The 24,803-nt window shown below is 43.5% G+C and overlaps 1 protein-coding gene across 1 annotated transcript; it reads right to left on the reverse strand.

Annotated features, from left to right (window-relative positions):
• Positions 1-450: 450 nt before the first annotated feature.
• Positions 451-17,880, reverse strand: LOC137536493 (zinc finger protein 585A-like). Its single transcript, XM_068258707.1, has 5 exons — positions 17,830-17,880; positions 15,795-16,018; positions 12,331-12,428; positions 11,019-12,225; positions 451-4,153 (listed from the first exon to the last, which is right to left on the reverse strand). Exons 2-5 carry the CDS (start codon positions 15,823-15,825, stop codon positions 1,629-1,631), a joined length of 3,861 nt encoding a protein of 1,286 aa, XP_068114808.1. The 5' UTR covers positions 15,826-16,018; positions 17,830-17,880; the 3' UTR covers positions 451-1,628.
• Positions 17,881-24,803: the final 6,923 nt, after the last annotated feature.

Below are 24,803 nucleotides of genomic sequence, written 5' to 3' on the forward strand. Positions count from 1 at the left end.
TCTTTTTTAGGAAAAGATTAAGATAATAGTAAGAGTATTTAAAGAGAACCAGAGACGAAGCACCCTCATGTATTTTACCATATATATTAATGTGAACATGACAGTAAACACCTACTCTACTCGTTGTTTCATTCTTCTCTGCTAAATCTGCCTGTTATCAGCTCTGATAAGAATCGCTGACTGAGCGTTCAGTTTAGCTTTGCCCCGGAATGATTATGGTTGAGTCAATCTTTTGTGATGTCTTTTCAGGCCCAAGTCTGCCCCCTTGTGGCTCTAATTTCCTGCTATGTATCCTCGTAGCAGGAAAGCAGAGCCAGGAGGGGGCAGGCTTGGGCTTGAAAAGACATCACAGAAGACTGACTCAGCTATAATCATTCCGGGCAAAGCTAAACTGAACGCTCAGTCAGCGATTCTTATCAAACCTGATAACAAGCAGATTTAGCAGAGAATAATAATAATAATAATAATCATCTGAACATTTGTATAGCGCTTTTCTCCTTTCGGACTCAAAGCGTTCAAGAACTGCAGCCACCCTGCTCAGGAGGCCACCCTGCAGTGTTAGGGAGTCTTGCCTTGAACTCCTTACTGAATAGGTACTGATCCTAGCCAGGATTCCAACCCTGGTCTCCCACATCAAAGGCAGAGCCCTTAACCAGTACTCTAGGTGTTTACTGTCACATTCCCATTGATATATATGGTAAAATACATGAGGGTGCTTCGTCTCTGGTTCTCTTTAAAATGTGGAATGTACAGCATTACCACAGGAAGTAATGACGGCAAATTCTATATCTGTATTTCAAGGAGGCTTGGATGCTTTCCTCATCATCAGACATCCAAATGGGAAGGAATTTTTGGTCTAATCCTTGTAAGGTTTTTTTTTTCCTTCCTCTGGATGAACTGAGATATGTGATGGTGCAGTCTACTTACTATTCAACCATATTTTGGGGTTGAAATCAATGGATGGATTTTACAACCCAGCTAACTATGTAACTAAGGGCTTGATTCACAAAGCGGTGCTAACTGTTAGCACGCCTGTGAAAACCCCCTTAGCACGTCTAAACAAGCTTTTCGCACACAAAACTTTATGCGCGTAAAACTTTACGCGCGCACTGCACAGAGCGCAGGGTGCTCCGCGCGAAGTGCACATTAAAGCTTATGGGACTTAGCGCGCGCATAGGACTTTGCGAGTGTAAAACTTTGCGATCTGATTGAGAAGTCCAGTGCTAACCTACTTAGCAACCTGCTTAGCGTGCCTAAAGACTTTAGACGTGCTAAGTAGGTTAGCACCGCTTTGTGAATCAAGCCCTATGTGTATGTTCTCCTGTGTGAACCTTCTGGTGACTATGGAGTCTACTTTTTCCATAGAAGCTTTTGCCACATTCCAAACATGCAAAAGGAAGCTCAGCTGTGTACCTTTTCTCGTGTGATTTCTCCAGTGTATACAAAGAATTACTTTCCTACCAAAACGTTTCCCACACTCTAAACATGAAAATGGATGCGGTGTGACTTCTCTGGCATCTAAGGTAGCTTCTTTAATAATTAAAATCTTTCAATGCCAGTCTTCTCTGCTGTTTAATGAACTTTTCTTTCTCATTAAAAGTTTTCCCACACTCTCACCATATGATGTGCTACTCGCCTGTGTGAAGTCTCTGGTGTCTATTAAGGTCTCCTTTCCTACTAAAAAATTTCCCACACACTGAACATGAAAATGGGCGCTCACCTGTGTGACTTCTCTGGTGTATAAGAAGCTGTTTTTTCGTAACAAATCCTTTCCCACACTCTGAACATGAGAATAGGTTCTCACCTGAGTGACTTTTTTGGTGAGAAACCCAATATGATTTTGAAGCAAAACACTTCCCACACTCTGAACATAGAAAAGGCCGCTCGCCTGTGTGACTTCTCTGATGCCTACGAAGGTCTCTCTTTTCATTAAAACCTTTTCCACAATCTGAGCATGATAAAGGATAAATGCCCGTGTGACTTCTCTGGTGTTTAAGAAATAATAGTTTCTCGTAATAAATTTTTCCACACTCTGTACATGATAATTTACACTCACCTGTGTGAATTCTCTGGTGTTTAAGAAGCTTTTCTTTGATGCTAAAACTTTTCCCACACTCTAAACATGAGAATGGACGCTCACCTGTGTGACTTCTCTGGTGATTTACCAGGCTTTTTCTAAGAGCAAAACATTTCCCACACTCTGAGCATGAAAAAGGCCGCTCGCCTGTGTGACTTCTCTGATGGATAAGAAGGTCTCTCTTTTCATTAAAACCTTTTCCACACTCTGAACATGATAACGGATAGGAGCCAGTGTGAATTGTCTGGTGTCTAAGAAGGTTTCCTTTGTGTTTAAAACATTTCCCACACTCTGAACATGAAAATGGCTGGTCATCTGTGTGACATCTCTGATGAGAAACCAGGCTTGTTTTATAAAGAAAATATTTACCACAATCTGAACATGAAAAGGGCTCCTCACCTGTGTGACTTTTCTGATGCCTAACAAGATGTCTCTTTTCATTAAAACCTTTACCACACTCTGAACATGATAAAAGATAGATGCCTGTGTGACTTGACTGGTGACTAATAAGGTAACACATCTCAGTAAAACCTTTCCCACACTCAGAACACGAGAAAGGATGGAAGTTTGTGTGTCTTTTCTGGTGTCTAAGTAATAGCCATTTCTTATTAAAACCTTGCCCACATTCTGAACATAAGAATGGGCGCTCACCTGTGTGAGTTCTCTGGTGAGTAATCAGGCTTGCTTTGTGAGTGAAACATTTCCCACACTCTGAACATGAATAAGGCCGCTCGCCTGTGTGAATTCTTTGATGTTTAAGAAGGTGTCTCTTTTCATTAAATCCTTTCCCACACTCTGCACATGATAAAAGATAGATGCCTGTGTGACTTGACTGATGACTAAGAAAATCTCTCTTATCAGTAAAACCTTTCCCACACTCTGAACACGAAAAAGGCTTCTCGCCTGTGTGACTTCTCTGGTGTCTTAGAACCTCTGCTTTATGATTAAAACCTTTTCCACACTCAGGACATGTAAAAGGATGGAAGCGTGTGTGTCTTTTCTGGTGACTAAGTAATAGCTTTTCCTGATTAAAACCTTGCCCACACTCTGAACATGAGAATAGACGCTCACCTGTATGACTTCTCTGGTGAGTAACCAGGCTTGCTTTCTGAGCAAAACATTTCCCACACTCTGAACATGAAAAAGGCCGCTCGCCTGTGTGAATTCTCTGATGTTTAAGAAGGTGTCTCTTTTCGTTAAATCCTTTCCCACACTCTGAACATGATAAAAGATAGATGCCTGTGTGACTTGACTGATGACTAAGAAAATCTCTCTTATCAGTAAAACCTTTCCCACACTCTGAACATGAAAAAGGCTTCTCGCCTGTGTGACATGCCTGGTGTGTAAGGAGTTTTCCCTTTTCATTAAATCCTTTCCCACACTCTGAACATGAATAAGGCCGCTCGCCTGTGTGAATTCTCTGATGTTTAAGAAGGTGTCTCTTTTCGTTAAATCCTTTCCCACACTCTGAACATGATAATAGATAGATGCCTGTGTGACTTGACTGATGACTAAGAAAATCTCTCTTATCAGTAAAACCTTTCCCACACTCTGAACACGAAAAAGACTTCTCGCCTGTGTGACTTCTCTGGTGTCTAAGAAGGTGGCTCTTTTCATTAAATCCTTTCCCACACTCTGAACATGATAATAGATAGATGCCTGTGTGACTTGACTGATGACTAAGAAAATCTCTTTTATCAGTAAAATCTTTCCCACACTCTGAACATGAAAAAGTCTTCTTGCCTATGTGACTTCGCTGGTGTGTAAGAAGTTTTCTCTTATCAAATGCTTTCCCACACTCTGAACATGATAAGAGCTCCTTGTCTTTGTGAATTCTCTGATGTCTAAGAAGGTGTCTCTTTTCATTAAATCCTTTCCCACACTCTGAACATGATAAAAGATAGATGCCTGTGTGCTTTGACTGATGACTAAGAAAATCTCTCTTATCAGTAAAACCTTTCCCACACTCTGAACATGAAAAAAGATGGACCCCTGTGTGACGTGTCTGATGTGACATCGGTGCTGTATTTCTTGGAAGTAGATATCCCTCTGAAGAGTTCACAACATCATGTCCACCTGGTGGGAAATAACATTTTTTAGAAACTGTATCTTAGTCACATTATGTTTTCAGTTCTTCTTTCACAGGATATGTATCACCTGATTCAACAGTGGCTGGGGAAATGACTGTTAAGCAGTGGAGAGGGAGGTTAGTGTCAAAGCGGTCATTAATGGTACAATCCTGCCTAACAATAACCTCCTCTCTCTTCTGCCTAACATTAACCCCCCTCTCCTCTGCCCAACAGTTACTATGTAACTATGTAACCCTGAGACTGGATTTATACTCACTTTTCGAGGCAGAGGCCAATACAAAATCTTGGCAGATTAGCTTTTTGTCCCCAGGGTCGTACAATGATTTGCGTATGGAAGAAAAAAGTTTTTGCCATCTATTTAGAAAGTGGTTCTTCATATTGAGAGTGGTTAAAATCTGGAACATTTTACCTCAAGAAGTAGTTATGGCAAACTCTATATCTGCATTTACAGAGGGCTTGGATGCTTTCCTAGCATTGAAGGGCATCCACGGCTATAATTATTAGGCAAGTCCTGGAAGAGTTGATCGAGGAATTTATCTTACTGGCATCTGGAGTCAGGAAGGACATTTTCCCTTTTAAAGCTAATTGGCCAAGGCCTTGTAAGGTTTTTGCCTTCCCCTGGATCAACTGGGATATGTGCAGGTTCAGGATAGTGACTTTTTTAAAATTAATTATTAATTTATTTTCTGGTTGAACTTGACCTCCCCTCTCCTTTTCCTAGCACTAACCTCTCCTCTCCTCTGCCTAGCACTAACCTCCCCTCTCCTCTGCCTAACACTAACCTCCCCTCTCCTCTGCCTAGCACTAACCTCCCCTCTCCTCTGCCTAGCACTAACCTTCCCTCTCCTCTGCCTAGCACTAACCTCCCCTCTCCTCTGCCAAGCACTAACCTCCCCTCTCCTCTGCCTGACACTAACCTCCCCTCTCCTTTGCCTAGCACTAACCTCCCCTCTCCTCTGCCTAGCACTAACCTCCCCTCTCCTCTGCCTAGCACTAACCTCCCCTCTCCTCTGCCTAGCACTAACCTCCCCTCTCCTCTGCCAAGCACTAACCTCCCCTCTCCTCTGCCTAACACTAACCTTCCCTCTGCCTAACACTAACCTCCCCTCTCCTCTGCCTAGCACTAACCTCCCCTCCTCTGCCTAACACTAACCTCCCCTCTCCTTTGCCTAACACTAACCTCCCCTCTCCTCTGCCTAACACTAACTTCTCCTCTCCTCTGCCTAGCACTAACCTCCATTTTCCTCTGCCCAACACTAACCTCCCCTCTCCTCTGCCCAACACTAACCTCCCCTCTCCTCTGCCCAACACTAACCTCCCCCTCTCTTATGCCTAACACTTACCTCCCCTCCTCTGCCATACCCTAACCTTACCCTCTTCTCTGCCTAACACTAACCTCCTTCTCTTCTCTGCCAATCACCAACCTCCCCCTCTTCTCTGCCTAACAATAATCTCCCCCTCTTCTCTGCCTAACACCAACCTCCCCCTCTCTTATGCCTAACACTTACCTCCCCTCCTCTGCCAATCACTAACCTTACCCTCTTTCTCTGCCTCACACCAACCTCCCCTCCTCTGCCAATCACTAATCTCTCCTTCTTCTCTGCCTAACACTAACCTCCCCTCCTCTGCCAATCACTAATCTCCCCCTCTTCTCTGCCTAACACTACCTTTGCTAGTGACTGCACTGTACTGAGAAGGCACAGTAGTTCTGCGCCTGCGCAGTGCAGCACTGATGCCGTCAGCGGTGGAGCACAGAAGAATCCGACCCGGAAGCCGACCTGGCGAGGTCGGCTTCTGCAGCGGAGAAGACCAGGAGCCACCAGAGCTGCGGCGAGGGCACAGGACGGCTGCCAAGGGCTTGAGGAAGCCCCAGGTAAGTGGATTTTTTTTCCTGCATGTATCCTTTAGAGAGGATCTGTAGTTAAAAAAACAACCCTCTGGGGGATACTTACCTCAGGAGGGGGAAGCCTCTGGTTTCTAATGAGTCTTCCCCGTCCTCCAGTGTCCAGGCAATCCAGCACTGAAGCCCCCTGAACCCGCAGGGAGGTAAATACTTACCTACCATGATCCTGCACTGGCGCACTACCAGCTCTTCATTTGGGTATGGCGGAAATAGCCGAGCCCAATTGTATCAACTCTGCTGCGCAGGTGCGGATGTGCGAGCCCGAACAAAGAACCGCTAGTGCGCCTGCGCAGGAACGCAGAGAGATGAATAAATCTTCGCTTGTCAAGCTTGTTGGGGGCGGAATCAGGGGGAGCCAGTGCTGGACTCCCTGCAGCTACAGGAGATGGGGAAGCCTCATTGGGAGCCTGAGGCTTTAATCTCCTGAGGTAAGTATCCCCCAGAAAGGTTTTTTTTTATATTACAGAGTCTCTTTAAAAAAATTAGACTATTGTGCAAAAGTCCATTTATTTCAGTAATTCAACTTAAAGGGAACCTAAGCTGAGAGGGATATGGATGTTGCTTTTTAAACAATACCAGTTACCTGGCAGTCCTGCTGATCTCTTTGGCTGCTGTAGTGGGTGAATCACGACACTTTGAGCGCAGAATAAACAATATTTTCAAAATATTCTAATGGTCTGAGATTTTGATTTTGGGGTTTTCATAAACTGTAAGCCATAATCATCAACATTTTAACAAATAAAGGCTTGAAATATCTCACTTCGTGTGTAATGAGTCTATTTCATATATTAGTTTCACCTTTTAAGTTGAATTACTGACTTTCACCTTCACTAATACACAGTACACCTAAATAATCTATCACCAACTGGATCATACTGTCAGTATACTGTGAATCATTTTAAATTAAGGCATGAAGATGGACGTTTCACATGGTGTACAGTATCTCCTCCTCAGTTGTTGGTGCTATGATGTTATACTGAGGAATAGAGATGAGCCTTTCATATGGTGTACAGTATCTCCTCCTCATTTGTTGGTACTATGATGTTATACTGAGGAATGGAGTACAGTATCTCCTCCTCATTTGTTGGTGCTATGATGTTCTACTGAGGAATGGAGATGGGCCTTTCATATGGTGTACAGTATCTCCTCCTCATTTGTTGGTACTATGATGTTATACTGAGGACTGGAGATGGGCCTTTCATATGGTGTACAGTATCTCCTCCTCATTTGTTGGTACTATGATGTTATACTGAGGAATAGAGATGAGCCTTTCATATGGTGTACAGTATCTCCTCCTCATTTGTTGGTACTATGGTGATATACTGAGGAATGGAGATGGACCTTTCATATGGTGTACGGTATCTCCTCATTTGTTGGTACTATGATGTTATACTGAGGAATGGAGATGGGCCTTTCATATGGTGTACAGTATCTCCTCCTCATTTGTTGGTACTATGGTGATATACTGAGGAATGGAGATGGACCTTTCATATGGTGTACGGTATCTCCTCATTTGTTAGTACTATGATGTTATACTGAGGAATAGAGATGAGCCTTTCATATGGTGTACAGTATCTCCTCCTCATTTGTTGGTGCTATGATGTTATACTGGGGAATGGAGATGGGCCTTTCATATGGTGTACAGTATCTCCTCCTCATTTGTTGGTACTATGATGTTATACTGAGGAATGGAGATGGACCTCTCATATGGTGTACAGTATCTCCTCCTCATTTGTTGGTGCTATGATGTTCTACTGAGGAATGGAGATGGGCCTTTCATATGGTGTACAGTATCTCCTCCTCATTTGTTGGTACTATGATGTTATACTGAGGAATAGAGATGAGCCTTTCATATGGTGTACAGTATCTCCTCCTCATTTGTTGGTACTATGGTGATATACTGAGGAATGGAGATGGACCTTTCATATGGTGTACGGTATCTCCTCATTTGTTGGTACTATGATGTTATACTGAGGAATGGAGATGGGCCTTTCATATGGTGTACAGTATCTCCTCCTCATTTGTTGGTACTATGATGTTATACTGAGGAATGGAGATGGGCCTTTCATATGGTGTACAGTATCTCCTCCTCATTTGTTGGTACTATGATGTTATACTGAGGACTGGAGATGGGCCTTTCATATGGTGTACAGTATCTCCTCCTCATTTGTTGGTACTATGATGTTATACTGAGGAATGGAGATGGGCCTTTCATATGGTGTACAGTATCCCCTCCTCATTTGTTGGTACTATGATGTTATACTGAGGAATGGAGATGGGCCTTTCATATGGTGTACATTATCTCCCCCTCATTTGTTGGCACTATGATGTTATACTGAGGAATGGAGATGGGCCTTTCATATGGTGTACAGTATCTCCTCCTCATTTGTTGGCACTATGATGTTATACTGAGGAATGGAGATGGGCCTTTCATATGGTGTACAGTATCTCCTCCTCATTTGTTGGCACTATAATGTTATACTGAGGAATGGAGATGGGCCTTCCATATGGTGTACAGTATCTCCTCATTTGTTGGCACTATGATGTTATACTGAGGAATGGAGATGGGCCCTTCATATGGTGTACAGTATCTCCTCCTCATGTGTTGGTATTATGATGTACTGAGGAATGGAGATGGACCTATCATATGGTGTACAGTATCTCCCCCTCATTTGTTGGTACTATGATGTTATACTGAGGAATGGAGATGGGCCTTTCATATGGTGTACAGTATCTCCTCCTCGTTTGTTGGTACTATGATGTTATACTGAGGAATGGAGATGGACCTTTCATATGGTGTACAGCATCTCCTCCTCATTTGTTGGTGCTATGATGATACACTGAGGAATGGAGATGGACCTTTCATATGGTGTACAGTATCTCCTCCTCATGAGGTTATACTGAGGAATGGAGATGAGCCTTTCATATGGAGTACAGTGTCTCCTCCTCATTTGTTGGTGCTATGATGTTACACTGAGGAATGGAGATTGACTTTTCATATGGTGTACAGTATCGCCTCCTGATTTGTTGATACTATGATATAATACTGAGGCATGGAGATGGACCTTTCATATGGTGTACAGTATCTCCTCCTCATTCGTTGGTACTATGATGTTATACTGAGGAATGGGGATGGGCCTTTCATATGGTGTACAGTATCTCCTCCACATTTGTTGGTACTATGATGTTATACTGAGGAATGGAGATGGGCCTTTCATATGGTGTACAGTATCTCCTCCACATTTGTTGGTACTATGATGTTATACTGAGGAATGGAGATTGGCTTTTCATATGGTGTACAGTATCTCCTCCTCATTTGTTGGTACTATGATGTTATACTGAGGAATGGAGATGGGCCTTTCATATGGTGTAAAGTATCTCCTCCTCATTTGTTGGTGCTATGATGTTATACTGAGGAATGGAGATTGGCTTTTCATATGGTGTACAGTATCTCCTCCTCATTTGTTGGTGCTATGATGTTATACTGAGGAATGGACATGGACCTTGGTGTGCATATTTTTTATTTATAACATTGTATTATGGGTTCTGTATTGAGAGCTGACAGCACACCCCAAATTCATCTGTCTTTAAAGTGGACCCAAATTAAAATTACAAGATTTCACAAATAAAATCGATTTTCTAAATTATAATAATAAATAGCAGCCTTTTTTCAGCTGCATGATGACAAATATAAAATATTTTACATTTATTGGAGGAGCCCCTCCCTTCCTTTCATATTGCCGGGACAGAATCCGGCAGTCTGGTGGAGTAGGTGGTGTCTGGCTAAGGAGGAATTGCTAATGGCTGCCACCTGTATAACCCTAGTTTTGAAAAGAGAAAGGTGAAAAGCATGCACTGAAATGCTCATAGGCTTGAAGGAGTGTTTATTTATCTTTGTATGTGTCAGAGTGGTGCAACTAAATATTTTGAATTAAAAAATGTTTGGTTTGGGTCCGCTTTAATCAAGCCTTACACTTCTTTTAAAGGTAACCTGATGTGAGATGTAAACGGAGGATGCCATATTTATTTCCTTTTAATCTTTATACAATCCTGTGTGGGACTATGTCTGACATTGGAGTTTTCCTCTTCAGCTCCAATGCTGGTCATAGTCTGACACAGAAAAATATGGCAGTAGCTAGGGGCACCATTGCCCGATCTTTTCAGCATGGCATCAGCCCCTTTACTGTTAGACTAAGTCCAACACTGTTAACCCCTCTGGCACCATGCTCCACCCCTGTACTACATAAGTATTATGTTGGCAGATTTAGGCTACTAGCTGCCCTCGGATCTAGTCCAGCTTGGCAAGAGGGTATTCTGATCAAAGTGTTGAACTCAGTCCAACACTCTGATCCCATTCGGCAGCATGCTGCATTTCATAAACAAGTAAGCTGATGCCAACCCGATAAGCAATGGTGGCGGAGCTACAGCGAGTGAGTTGATGCCGGCCTCACCCCCGCTGCTCGCTAGTGTGAGGAGGTAGAGACCCCACTGACGCCCACAGCAGCAAAGCTCAGCAATCACCCACATCCCCTCCTGCACATCGGGGAAAAAAGGGAAGTACTGGAGGGGATGTGGGTGATCTCAGATAGGATTGGAATGGGGTTTTTAAACAATGCAAATTACTTGGCTGTCCTGCTTATCCTCCATTTCTAATACTTTTAGCCATAGACCCGGAACAAGCATGAAGATCAGGTCTGACTGGATTAGCCACATGCTCATTGCAGGTGTGTAATTCAGACACTACCGATGCCAGAAAGCTCAGCATGATTTCGGGCAACTGGTATTGTATAAAAATATGGCAGCCACTATATGCCTCTCACTGCTCTTAATCCGTTATCTATACCAATATCCCTTCCACGTGAGCCTAGCAGAGCTGATCGTAACCTTCTCATCTAGCATCTAATCTCATCAGATGAAACGGCAACTATTTCAGTCATTTGTTGCTTACCTGTCCTGATATCTGGGGAACTTTTCTCAACTTGAGCTGTCAACATTTTTGCATCCTCCTCCATAGGTTGGTGTTCATTTTTCATATTCATGTCTTCTTTTTCCTTCTTGGATTTCATCACCATTTCATCCTCCTCCATAGAAAGCAGATCTCCCGTCACATCTGTCTCTTCTTCTTCCTCTGTATGGGTCCTCATCGCTTCACCATCCTCTATAGACTGTTGATCTCCCCTCACAAATGTCTCTTTTTCTTCCTCTTTAATGGTCCTTATTGCCTCACCGTCCTCTATAGACTGCAGATCTTCCCTCACATAGGTCTCTTCCTCTTTATTTGCCCTCATCATGTCACCCTCCTCCATAGACTGCAGATCTTCCCTCACATACTTCTCTTCTTCCTCTTTAATGGTCCTCATCATGTCACTGTCCTCTATAGACTGCTGATCATCCCTCATATACTTCTCTTTTTCCCTTTTAATACTGCTCATTCTTTCACTGCTCTCTATACACTGCAGATCTTCCCTCACATGTGTTTCTTCACCCTCCTCTTTCATAGTCTTCATCATTTCACCATCCTCCATAGACTGCAGATCTTCCCTCACATAGGTCTCTATTTCTTCTTCTCTAATGGCCCTCATCATTTCACTGTACTCTATAGACTGCAGATCTTCTTTCACAAATGTCTCTTCTTCTTTAATGGTCCTCATTCTTTCACTGTCCTTTATAGATTGCAGATGTTCCCTCACATAAATCTCTTCACCTTTCTCTGTATTGGTCCTCACCTCTTCACCGTCCTCTAGAGACTGCAGATCTCCCCTCACACGTGTCTCTTCTTCTTCCTCTTTAATGGTCCTCATCCTCTTACAGTCCTCCATATGCTGCTGATCTCTCCTTACATACGTTTCTTCTGTCCTCCTCTGCATTTGATCCTCTTCTGTAGACTGTTTTTCGTCCTCTTCAAAAGTCTTATCTTCTTCCTCTTTGACTATTCTCCCTATTTCACATTCCTCCATATATTTATGCTGATTATCATATATCTCCTCTTTAATCGTTCTTCTCTTTTCATAGCAGTCTATGGATGTCTGACCAACCTTCGTATATGTCTCTTCTTCCATTTTAACTGTTTCCAACATTCCACCCTCCTCTACAGACTGCTGAGCCGTCTCTGCTTTCTCTTTAATATCAATTATCTTATCAGTACGATCTTCAACCTACATTTATAAATAATATAATGTTTTCACGATGTAAGTACTGATAAACTGAGAATATAATTAAATATAATGCACTTTGCAGTAACAGTCTAAACAAACATCTACCTGATAATGGCAAGCATAGTTTTGGTCTTTCTGTGCACAATCCTGGGAATAAAGAGGACCTGTACCTCTCTCTAGTGGGTTTCTGTTATTGGATCCATCTGTAGGAAACACACACAGAGATTGATTCGATTTACAGATTGCCCTGCAAGCTCTTGGTGAACAAAAACTCCTAGGGGTGTGTAAGAGGTTAAAAATGACCAGAAAGCCCACTTACTAAAAATGCTATGTAAAACAGAAGTTTTCCGTCTTAAAACAGAAGGTTTTTGCAATTATTCAGGTTGGAGTGAGTATATGAGGTGTCCCACAATGCATTACTGCTGAATATGCTAAGCATCCCTTTGTTGTCCCGAAAGCTAAACACAACTCCAGAACCACTGGAACGCAATGATGTGTCAGCCTGCTAATATAACATAGCAAACTAATCCAGATTAACATGCATACAGACTGTTTTAGAGTGGTTGATCCTCATCAGTGCATGGCATGGATTAACCACTTTGCATCCAGACCTTGTTTCCCACTTGTGGACCAGAGCAGTTCTGACAGTTTAGCTATGTCCTTATTTAATCAGAAATAACTTTATCCCTACTTATGACACAGAAATGAAATATATATATTTTTTTTCATGACAAACTAGGCTTTCATTGTATGCCATTTTTACCCTCAAACAATTTTCTTTTCTATGAATTTTAATGTGAAAACAAGGAAAAAAATAGAAAAAACACATTATTTCTCCGTTTTATCAACTCCAGTTTAAAAATACAAAGTGCTACTGTAGATAAAAAACACAAATCTTGCTTGGCTATTCTTACTGTTTATGTTCCAGTCATAATTTATGGTGAAGATATTTGATTCTGAAATAATGCTACAGAGTGTATTTTTCACTATGAACTGAGAAAATAAAAGTATTTGTAATAGTAAAAATCAATCTCATTAGCTCAGGAAACATATATTCCCGTTCACCAATTAGTCCTGCATCAGATAGTGCCAGAAATGTGCACAGGAGCAAGCCCAATCCTGCACAGCACTGCTTCTGCTGCAATACGTATATCTACTGACTCATGGCTTAGATGAAGTCACAGAGGACGTAGATACACTGCGGTGGTGGATAAAGTGGTTAATAAGGTTCCATGAGGTAGGACTTGAAACACTCAGATTACACATTTCCCAGCGAGCTCATGGTGAACCAGAACTCCTAGGGGTGTGTAAGGTGCTAAAAAGGACCAACAGCCCCTCTTAGTAGATTGCAAGGCAAAATTCTGTTTTACGTAGCATTTTAAGTAAGCAGGCTTTTTGGTCCTTTTTAGCCCTTTACACAGCCATAATAATCCATGCAATGCTTTGATGAGATACAACCAGTCCGAAACAGTCTGTATGCACGCTGGATTAGTTTGGCTCTGTAATATAAACAAGCTGGCACATCATTGCATTCCAGCGGTTCTGGAGGTGTGTTTAGCTATCAGGAACAACAAAGAGATGATTTGCATATTTAGCAGTGATGCACTGTGGGACACCCCAGCCATCAGACTCACCCCCACCTTCAATACCTTTAAACAAGCCCTCAAGACTCACCTTTTCATGCTTGCGTACCCCCCTACACCAGCACCATAATATGTTCTGCTGGACACCCTCTCAAGAGATGCGCCTATTGTCTCTACCCCCACCCTTTAGATTGTAAGCCTCTGGCAGGGCCCTCCTCCCTAGTGTTTCGAGCTTGATTATGCAATCTTATTGTCTGTCAGCCCTCTTGTGGACTAGAACAGTCTCTATTTTGACCAAAGACACCGAACTACTGTTATCAAATCATTTGCATGATCTTGTTTTGTTGTGAGCTCCTTGCATGTCCTACCTTGTATGTTAACCCATTTATCTATTGTGCAGCGCTGCGTAATATGTTGGCGCTTTATAAATACAATAAATAATCAAATGCTCACTTAAACTGTGTAACGATTGGTGTCAGCACGCAGAGAGAATCTGATTATTGGTGATCTGCAGTATCACCAAGAATGTAGATATATACCTGATTATTGAAGAGCTGCAGAATCACCGATAATACAGATATATTACTAACCTCTGGACACCTAAGGGTATGTTGGGCAGTTTATATTAGGCAATAAAGGAACACTGCTCGGAGAGCACGGGAACCTTACAGCAGCCTGAAACTCTCCAAGGGGTGGAGTCAGGCTGGCGACAGGAAGGGCCAGAGAGTGAGTGACACTTGAAGGTGGATGTCACTCTCTGATCTGGAGACGATCTCTTAAGGGGAGATAGCTCTCGAGGTCGGACACGCCTGGTCGGTAACACATGGACAGATAAGGTACGAAGACAGAAGGCTGATTCGGTATCCAAGGCAAGCAGGGTCTGGCAACGGAGTATCAGATATGCGAGGTACCGAATCAGAGGACAGAGGAGTAGTCAGGAAAGCAATAAGTCATAACAGATATCAAACAATGCCTAGTCTGGGTGTGAGGTCCGTGGTCTCTCCACCCTGGAACTAGTCTGATGTATAACAAAATGGTCGCACAAGTTCACTAGTCTTCGGTGCGAGGTCCGTGGTCTCAGCACCCTGGAACTAGTTTGATGTATAACACAAATGATAACACAGTTCCCTAGTCTGGGTGCGAGGTCCGTGGTCTCAGCACCCTGGAACTAGTCTGGAGTATAACACAAAGGATAATACAGTTCCCTAGTCTGAGTGCGAGGTCCGTGGTCTCAGCACCCTGGAACTAGTCCGGAGCACAACACAAAGTATAATACAGTTCCCTAGTCTGAGTGCGAGGTCCGTGGTCTCAGCACCCTGGAACTAGTCTGGAGTATAAACAGAATAACAGTTCAAGAATCTGGCTCAGTGTGAATTCCCAGGTCCTCCTGGTTCAAACACACTGTAGGATCTGACCAAGGTCTGAGTGCTTCCACGTAGCGTTTGCAACGGCAGACAACTTGCAACTGGCCAGCAGTAACTATATATGGAGTAGTGCTCTCCAGCACCACCCCTAATTGATCAACCAATAGTATCCTGCTCTGGAGTCAGCTGATCGGCGTGATCAGCTGACTCTCTCTGCCCAGTATAAGAATTCTGCCTCTCAGCGCGCGCGTGTGCGTATTCGCAAGCCTGTGTGCACTAACAGACTCAGCCACACCAGACACACGCTGCCGCGTGCAAACCGCCGCGCTGGACGCGGAACCAGCCGCCTTACTGTTGTTGCATGCGGCGGCTTTTCCGCGTTCTGCCCTACCAGACACACGCTTCCGCATGCAAACCGCCGCATTGGACGCGGAATCAGCCGCCACCTCAGTAGCACACGCGGCATCTTTTCCGCGTTCTCTCACAGTACCCCCCCCGTTTTAAAATGTAAAATTCTGTTTGACTGATTAGATTGCCTCTATGTGTTTATCAGATGATGGGGGGATCTAGGTGGAGCCTCCGTACTGCTCTCTGCTTTACAAGAAATGATGTCTCCTCTTACCCGGTGATGTGAGGGGCGGCTGATTCTCCATCACAAAGTCCTTGTTGAGGTCCTCATGGCCTAAATCCCGCCATTCCTCTTTTCTAGTAGCTTCCAGTTAGCAGCTGAAGAAGTCTGTAGGTGACTTGTAGAATCTCCTGCTTGGTGCTTCCTTCAGGTGTCCCGGAGAAAGGTAGATGTAAAGTAATGCTAACCTGATCACCAGACTTTACAAGGTGAACACTCTGCATTGAAAGAGCAACATTTTTTTAAACAAAAATAACTTTATTGGAGCACAAAGGATTTGAACATTTACAATAAAACTTATACAAAGAAACTCTTCTTGGAAGGTATCTCGGGATCTGCCAAATACAGAATGGTATCATCAGCATACATCGTGAGCTTTTCCTCAGTATGACGTGTTCTGAAACCAATAATCTAAGGATGTGCCCTGATTCTGCATGCCAAGGGTTCTGCAGCCAGAGCATACAAAAGACCAACATTAATGCCAAATAACACTCCCAGAATCCTCCTCACCTCTCCAATGAGGCCTGGGTTTTATTAATATAAACAGGAGTTATGTTGTGTGTCCCTCCCAGAATCCTCCTCACCTCTCTGGTCATCAGGCAGATGATCAGAGGTCTAATATCTTTTTAGCTTTGCTACATAGTGTCTTACAGCCAGAGTACGCTCAGGCTTGATGGACAGCCGACTGTTGGTGTAACTACAAGCCCACCAGACCCCCACCCTCCTCCATGTGCTGCAGTGCCAACGCTTTTCTTCTACTCCACATGCATAATATCTTTCCAGTCATGTGACTCCCGTCCTCCATCCTCAGTGATGTGGTCACGTGATCTATACAGGAAGCTCTTTTCTGGAGAGACATAACAAGCACAGAATGATCTGGTCTCTGGCCTGTGTGGGGTTGTGTACACATGTGGGATCTTTTAGGCAAACAGCAGATTTTCTAATTGGTGAATGATAGGATGGTTATGCCAAACCAATATACACATGTGGACAATGGCTGCCATCTTGTTTCACTTCCAGCTCCTTCCATTGTATTTTTGCTTTAACAACTACTGTATACCAGTCCTAATGCTAGGTGCACACAATGCAATTTTCCGACAGATTTACTGTCAGATTGATTATTTCCAACATGTCCGATCTGATTTCCAATCAATTTTCTATAGATGTGAATGAAAATTCAATTGGATGTTGAAAATAATCGGTCTGACAGTAAATCTGTCAGAAAATTGCATTGTGTGTACCTGGCATTAGGATCAGTGCTGTGGAGTTTGTATAAAAATCATCTGACTCCTCAGGTTATTGAGACCACTGACTCCGATTCCGACTCCAGGTACCCAAAATTGCTCCGACTTCACAGCCCTGATTAGGATGTACATGTGCTCCATAATCAGCATGGCAGAGACTGAAAATTGCATTTGCAGCATCATAATCGGACTACAGGCTGGCCATTTTATGGCATGCTAGTGCTTTGTTTTGGTCATTACGGCGCAAGCTCTTCTGTACAGCTCTGTGGAATATGCCACAGCTATATAAATGTATAATAATAGCAACAGTGTGTGACTGTAGTGAGGACAGAGTGTTGTGCAGAGACTAATGAGAACAGATTAGTGATCACTGTACAGTGCTGTGGAATATGTCAGAGCAATATAGATATTCAATATTAATAGTGTGTGACTTTAGTGTGTGCATTAGAGTGTAAGCTCCTCTGGTGCAAAGAGTGATGAGAAGGCATCAGTCACCTCTGTACAGTATCCATCACACCAGGGCCCATATGCAATTAACTTTTACTCCTGAGTTATTTCCTAGAAAATAATTGTCATGTTCTCTTTTAAAATAACTTTTAAGCAATTTACAATTGAAAATGTAACTAAAAGTTGGTGAAAAAGTATTATTAGAATTATTTTGAGTACATTCTAAAAAAAATATCACCTAGGTGAAAACCCATGAGAAAAAGTAAATTGCAAAAGGGCCGTGGTGTTGGTGAAGGGCGGGATACTTGGTATAATGTAATATAATAATCTCTTATTACCTCGTGCGCTGCCAGTCCCAGTAATGTCTCCTCTCTACTTCCCGTATACAGGCTCCGCCCCTGCACGCACTATTTCCTCTCCTTACATTACTCCCTATAAAGGGCAACCACCCAGTGGGCAGTACAGGAACTGCAGTTATGAGGACCTGCAAGGAGGTTTGTTGGGATGAAGATCGGACAGATATTTTTTATTATTATTATTATTTTAATTCCATTAATAACATTATGGCACAACTTCTGCAAGATGCTTATTTTAGTTCTTTGGATAGTGTTGGGAATCTAGTTTGAATTTTCATGACTTAAAGGGGAACTGAAGTAAGAGGTATACAGAGGCTGCCATATTTATTTCCTTTAAATCAATACCAGTTGCCTAGCAGCCCTGCCGGTCTATTTCTCTGCAGTAGTATCTAAATAACACCAGAAACAAGCATGCAGCTAGACTTATCAGATCTGACTTTAAAGTCTGAAACACATGATCTGCTGCATGCTTGTTCAGGGGCTATGGCTAATAGTATTAGAGGCAAAGGATCAGCAGGGCTGCCAGGCAACTGGCATTGTTTAAAAGGAAATACATATGGCAGCCTCCATATACCTCTCTCCTTAGTTCCCCTTTAATCCTGGCGAAAAAAATCCTCTAGGGTGGAACAGAGAGCTCAGAATTCTTTTCGTCTCCCTGTGCATCCAATCCTCCTCATCTTACCCTGCAGTCTTCCATCCCAATTCTTCTGTGTGACAGAACAGCTGGCATGTGGTACACCATCCTCTCTTCCTCCTCCTGTGCACCTAAGCCACTCATTTTACCTTTAATCATCCCTTCCCACCATGCTTTGCACATTCCTATCCCTCCCTCATCCTTCTGGTACCTGTAGCCCTTTCATCTTATTTCCTAATTCCCATCTCGTGCTCAGTGTACCTTTAATTCTCTCATCCTCCAATTCTATCTCTCCACCTCTCCCTATTCCTCCATTCCTCTACCCTTCTTTCCTTCATCTTTGTGCCTCCATCCCTCTTATCCTCTCTTCCAGTCCCACCCCCCCATTCCTTTTTCTCCTCTCTGTACTTCCAATGGTCTCATGCTCTGACTTCTGTTTCCATTTCTCTGCTTTGCCCAATTCTCTCCTTCCTGCTTGTACTTCTAAACCTTTCATCTATCGCAGGAGTGTCAAACTGAAATATAGAAATGGCCCGAACCTCCGATTTTTGGTTCGCGAGCTTCCGTGAAAGGTTCAGTTCGCGCAAACTTTCGCGAACCACAATAGACTTTAATGGGGAGGCGAACTTTGAAAACTAGAAAAAATTATGCTGCCCACAAAAGTGATGGAAAAGATGTTTCAAGGGGTCTAACACCTGGAGGGGGGCATGGTGGAGTGGGATACATGCCAAAAGTCCTGGAGAAAAATCTGGAATTGACGCAAAGCAGCGTTTTAAGGACAGAAATCACATTGAATGCTAAATTGCAGGCCTAAAGTGCTTTAAAACATCTTGCATGTATATACATCAATCAGGGAGTGTAATTAGAGTACTGCTTCACACTGACACACCAAACTCACTGTGTAACGCACCGCAAACAGCTGTTTGCGTAGTGACGGCCGTGCTGGACTGGTGCGCACCATGGCGAGAGTGCAGGCTGTGGCGTTTTTCAAGCCCATATGGTCGCCGTGCTGTGGTAGCTCAATGATAGAACAATAGTGACTGTCCAGCTTATCAAATTTGGTCTGGCCACAATGAAGCAATGACCTTATTATCTTTGGTGTGCCACCCCTCGAGACACTTATATAGCCGGCGGTCATTGCTTCATTGTGATACGCAAGCCCCTTCACCGCGGCAAGGTAATGATCACGAAGGGGAATGGGCACATGTACATGCCTTTTGTTTTGCTGTTGCAGCTGCAGTGCAGCCAGAAAAATTAGGCAGGCGTGTACACGCACCAGAAAAATTAGTATAGCGGCCGCTGCTAGCAGCGGCCTTAAAAATTCAGAAATCCGCCTGGAGTCCTGGACCCTGTTGGTGGTGGTGGAGAAGGCAGTCAAGCGGCCTGCGGGCAGATATGCTGTGTGGGGAACGACTTAGTCTTGGGGCAGGCAGTCACACGGCGTGCAGGCAGAGACAAACATAATGCAAACTGGGGAAGCCACTTGGGGGCCAACTTGTACGTCTCTCTCTCTCTCCCCCCCCCCCTCTCTCTCTCTCTCTCTCTCTTCAAAATCTCCTCCACTCTCTCTCTCTTCAGTCTCCTCCCCTCGCTCTCTCTCCTTTCAAAGTCTCCACCCCTCAACTCCCTCTACTCCATGAAAACTGAAGCTGGTCCAGTAGCCTGCTGACCAGGCTCATTGTTGGTGGGCTTGCCCCATATCACTTAGTCCGGATCCCTGGCTCTTTTTTTTTTTTACAAGGCTGTACCATACCTTCGGCTCTATCGGCCAAACCCTGAAGATCTCTTCCTCCACCACACTATGGCCAATATGCAATTCACTTTTTCTCCTGAATTTTCATCTAGGAGATACTTTTTCATCTTCTATTTAACCACTTGAGGACCTAGGGCTTTACCCCCCTTAAGGACCGGCCACTTTTTTTCCATTCAGACCACTGCAGCTTTCACGGTTTATTGCTCGCTCATACAACCTACCACCTAAATGAATTTTGGCTCCTTTTCTTGTCACTAATAAAGCTTTCTTTTGATGCTATTTGATTGCTCCTGCGATTTTTACTTTTTATTATATTCATCAAAAAAGACATGAATTTTGGCAAAAAAATGATTTTTTTAACTTTCTGTGCTGACATTTTTCAAATAAAGTAAAATTTCTGTATACATGCAGCGCGAAAAATGTGGACAAACATGTTTTTGATAAAAAAAAACCCATTCAGTGTATATTTATTGGTTTGGGTAAAAGTTATAGCGTTTACAAACTATGGTGCCAAAAGTGAATTTTCCCATTTTCAAGCATCTCTGACTTTTCTGACCCCCTGTCATGTTTCATGAGGGGCTAGAATTCCAGGATAGTATAAATACCCCCCAAATGACCCCATTTTGGAAAGAAGACATCCCAAAGTATTCACTGAGAGGCATAGTGAGTTCATAGAAGATATTATTTTTTGTCACAAGTAAGCGGAAAATGACACTTTGTGAGGAAAAAAAAAAAAAAAAAAAGTTTCCATTTCTTCTAACTTGCGACAAAAAAAAATGAAATCTGCCACGGACTCACCATGCCCCTCTCTGAATACCTTGAAGGGTCTACTTTCCAAAATGGGATCATTTGTGGGGTGTGTTTACTGTCCTGACATTTTGGGGGGTGCTAAATTGTAAGCACCCCTGTAAAGCCTAAAGGTGCTCATTGGACTTTGGACCCCTTAGCGCAGTTAGGCTGCAAAAAAGTGCCACACATGTGGTATTGCCGTACTCAGGAGAAGTAGTATAATGTGTTTTGAGGTGTATTTTTACACATACCCATGCTGGGTGGGAGAAATATCTCTGTAAATGACAATTTGTTAATTTTTTTTACACACAATTGTCCATTTACAGAGATATTTCTCCCACTCAGCATGGGTATGTGTAAAAATACACCACAAAACACATTATACTACTTCTCCTGAGTACGGCGATACCACATGTGTGGCACTTTTTTGCACCCTAACTGCGCTAAAGGGCCCAAAGTCCAATGAGTACCTTTAGGATTTCACAGGTCATTTTGAGAAATTTCGTTTCAAGACTACTCCTCACGGTTTAGGGCCCCTAAAATGCCAGGGCAGTATAGGAACCCCACAAATGACCCCATTTTAGAAAGAAGACACCCCAAGGTATTCCGTTAGTAGTATGGCGAGTTCATAGAAGATTTTATTTTTTGTCACAAGTTAGCGGAAAATGACACTTTGTGAAAAAACACAATTAAAATCAATTTCCGCTAACTTTTGACAAAAAATAAAATCTTCTATGAACTCACCATACTCCTAACGGAATACCTTGGGGTGTCTTCTTTCTAAAATGGGGTCATTTGTGGGGTTCCTATACTGCCCTGGCATTTTAGGGGCCCTAAACCGTGAGGAGTAGTCTTGAAACGAAATTTCTCAAAATGACCTGTGAAATCCTAAAGGTACTCATTGGACTTTGGGCCCTTTAGCGCACTTAGGGTGCAAAAAAGTGCCACACATGTGGTATCGCCATACTCGGGAGAAGTAGTACAATGTGTTTTGGGGTGTATTTTTACACATACCCATGCTGGGTGGGAGAAATTTCTATGTAAATGGACAATTGTGTGTAAAAAAATCAAACAATTGTCATTTACAGAGATATTTCTCCCACTTAGCATGGGTATGTGTAAAAATACACCCCAAAACGCATTATACTACTTCTCCTGAGTACGGCGGTACCACATGTGTGGCACTTTTTTACACCCTAAGTACGCTAAGGGGCCCAAAGTCCAATGAGTACCTTTAGGATTTCACAGGTCATTTTTGTTTCAAGACTACTCCTCACGGTTTAGGGCCCCTAAAATGCCAGGGCAGTATAGGAACCCCACTAATGACCCCATTTTAGAAAGAAGACCCCCCAAGGTATTCCGTTAGGAGTATGGTGAGTTCATAGAAGTTTTTATTTTTTTGTCACAAGTTAGCGGAAATTGATTTTAATAGTTTTTTTTCACAAAGTGTCATTTTCCGCTAACTTGTGACAAAAAATAAAATCTTCTATGAACTCACCATACTCCGTACGGAATACCTTTGGGTGTCTTCTTTCTAGAATGGGGTCATTTGTGGGGTTCCTATACTGCCCTGGCATTTTAGGGGCCCTAAACCGTGAGGAGTAGTCTTGAAACCAAATGTCGCAAAATGACCTGTGAAATCCTAAAGGTACTCATTGGACTTTGGGCCCCTTAGCGTACTTAGGGTGTAAAAAAGTGCCACACATGTGGTACCGCTGTACTCAGGAGAAGTAGTATAATGCGTTTTGGGGTGTATTTTTACACATACCCATGCTAAGTGGGAGAAATATCTCTGTAAATGACAATTGTTTGATTTTTTTACACACAATTGTCCATTTACATAGAAATTTCTCCCACCCAGCATGGGTATGTGTAAAAATACACCCCAAAACACATTATACTACTTTTCCTGAGTACGGCGGTACCACATGTGTGACACTTTTTTGCAGCCTAGGTGCGCTAAGGGGCCCAACGTCCTATTCACAGGTCATTTTGAAGCATTTGTTTTCTAGACTACTCCTCGCGGTTTAGGGCCCCTAAAATGCCAGGGCAGTATAGGAACCCCACAAGTGACCCCATTTTAGAAAGAAGACACCCCAAGGTATTCCGTTAGGTGTATGGCAAGTTCATAGATTTTATTTTTTGTCACAAGTTAGTGAAAAATGACACTTTGTGAAAAAAAACTAATAAAAATTAATTTCCGCTAACTTTTGACAAAAAATTAAATCTTCTATGAACTCGTCATACACCTAACATAATACCTTGGGGTGTCTTTTTTTTCTAAAATGGGGTCACTTGTGGGGTTCCTATACCGCCCTGGCATTTTACAGGCCCAAAACCGTGAGTAGTCTGGAAACCAAATGTCTCAAAATGACTGTTCAGGGGTATAAGCATCTGCAAATTTTGATGACAGGTGGTCTATGAGGGGGCGAATTTTGTGGAACCGGTCATAAGCAGGGTGGGCTTTTAGATGACAGGTTGTATTGGGCCTGATCTGATGAATAGGAGTGCTAGGGGGGTGACAGGAGGTGATTGATGGGTGTCTCAGGGGGTGGTTAGAGGGGAAAATAGATGCAATCCATGCACTGGGGAGGTGATCGGAAGGGGGTCTGAGGGTTTGGCCGAGTGATCAGGAGCCCACACGGGGCAAATTGGGGCCTGATCTGATGGGTAGGTGTGCTAGGGGGTGACAGGAGGTGATTGATGGGTGTCTCAAGGTGTGATTAGAGGGGGGAATGGATGCAAGCAATGCACTGGCGAGGTGATCAGGGCTGGGGTCTGAGGGCATTCTGAGGGTGTGGGCGGGTGATTGAGTGCCCTAGGGGCAGATAGGGGTCTAATCTGATAGGTAGCAGTGACAGGGGGTGATTGATGGGTAATTAGTGGGTGTTTAGAGGAGAGAATAGATGGAAACACTGCGCTTGGGTGGTGATCTGATGTCGGATCTGCGGGCGATCTATTGGTGTGGGTGGGTGATCAGATTGCCCGCAAGGGGCAGGTTAGGGGCTGATTGTTGGGTGGCAGTGACAGGGGGTGATTGATGGGTGATAGGTGATTGGCAGGTGATTGACAGGTGATCAGTGGGTTATTACAGGGAAGGACAGATGTAATTAATGCACTGGCGAATTGATAAGGGGGGGGGGGGTCTGAGGGCAATCTGAGCGTGTGGGCGGGTGATTGGGTGCCCGCAAGGGGCAGATTAGGGTCTGATCTGATAGGTAACAGTGACAGGTGGTGATAGGGGGTGATTGATGGGTAATTAGTGGGTGTTTAGAGAAGATAACAGATGTAAACGATACATTTGGGAGGTAATCTGACGGCGGGTTTGCGGGCGATCTAATGGTGTGGGTGGGTGATCAGATTGCCCGCAAGGGGCAGGTTAGGGGCTGATTGATGGGTGGCAGTGACAGGGGGTGATTGATGGGTGATAGGTGATTGGCAGGTGATTGACAGGTGATCAGTGGGTTATTACAGGGAAGAACAGATGTAATTAATGCACTGGTGAATTGATAAGGGGGGGTCAGAGGGCAATCTGAGCGTGTGGGCGGGTGATTGGGTGCCCGCAAGGGGCAGATTAGGGTCTGATCTGATAGGTAAAAGTGACAAGTGGTGATAGGGGGTGATTGATGGGTGATTGATGGGTAATTAGTGGGTGTTTAGAGGAGAGAATAGATGTAAACAATGGATTTGGGAGGTGATCTGATGTCGGATCTGTGGGCGATCTATTGGTGTGGGGGGGTGATCAGATTGCCCGCAAGGGGCAGGTTAGGGGCTGATTGA

This window comes from Hyperolius riggenbachi, chromosome 10, assembly GCF_040937935.1.
Source record: "Hyperolius riggenbachi isolate aHypRig1 chromosome 10, aHypRig1.pri, whole genome shotgun sequence".
Taxonomy (NCBI): Eukaryota; Metazoa; Chordata; class Amphibia; order Anura; family Hyperoliidae; genus Hyperolius; species Hyperolius riggenbachi.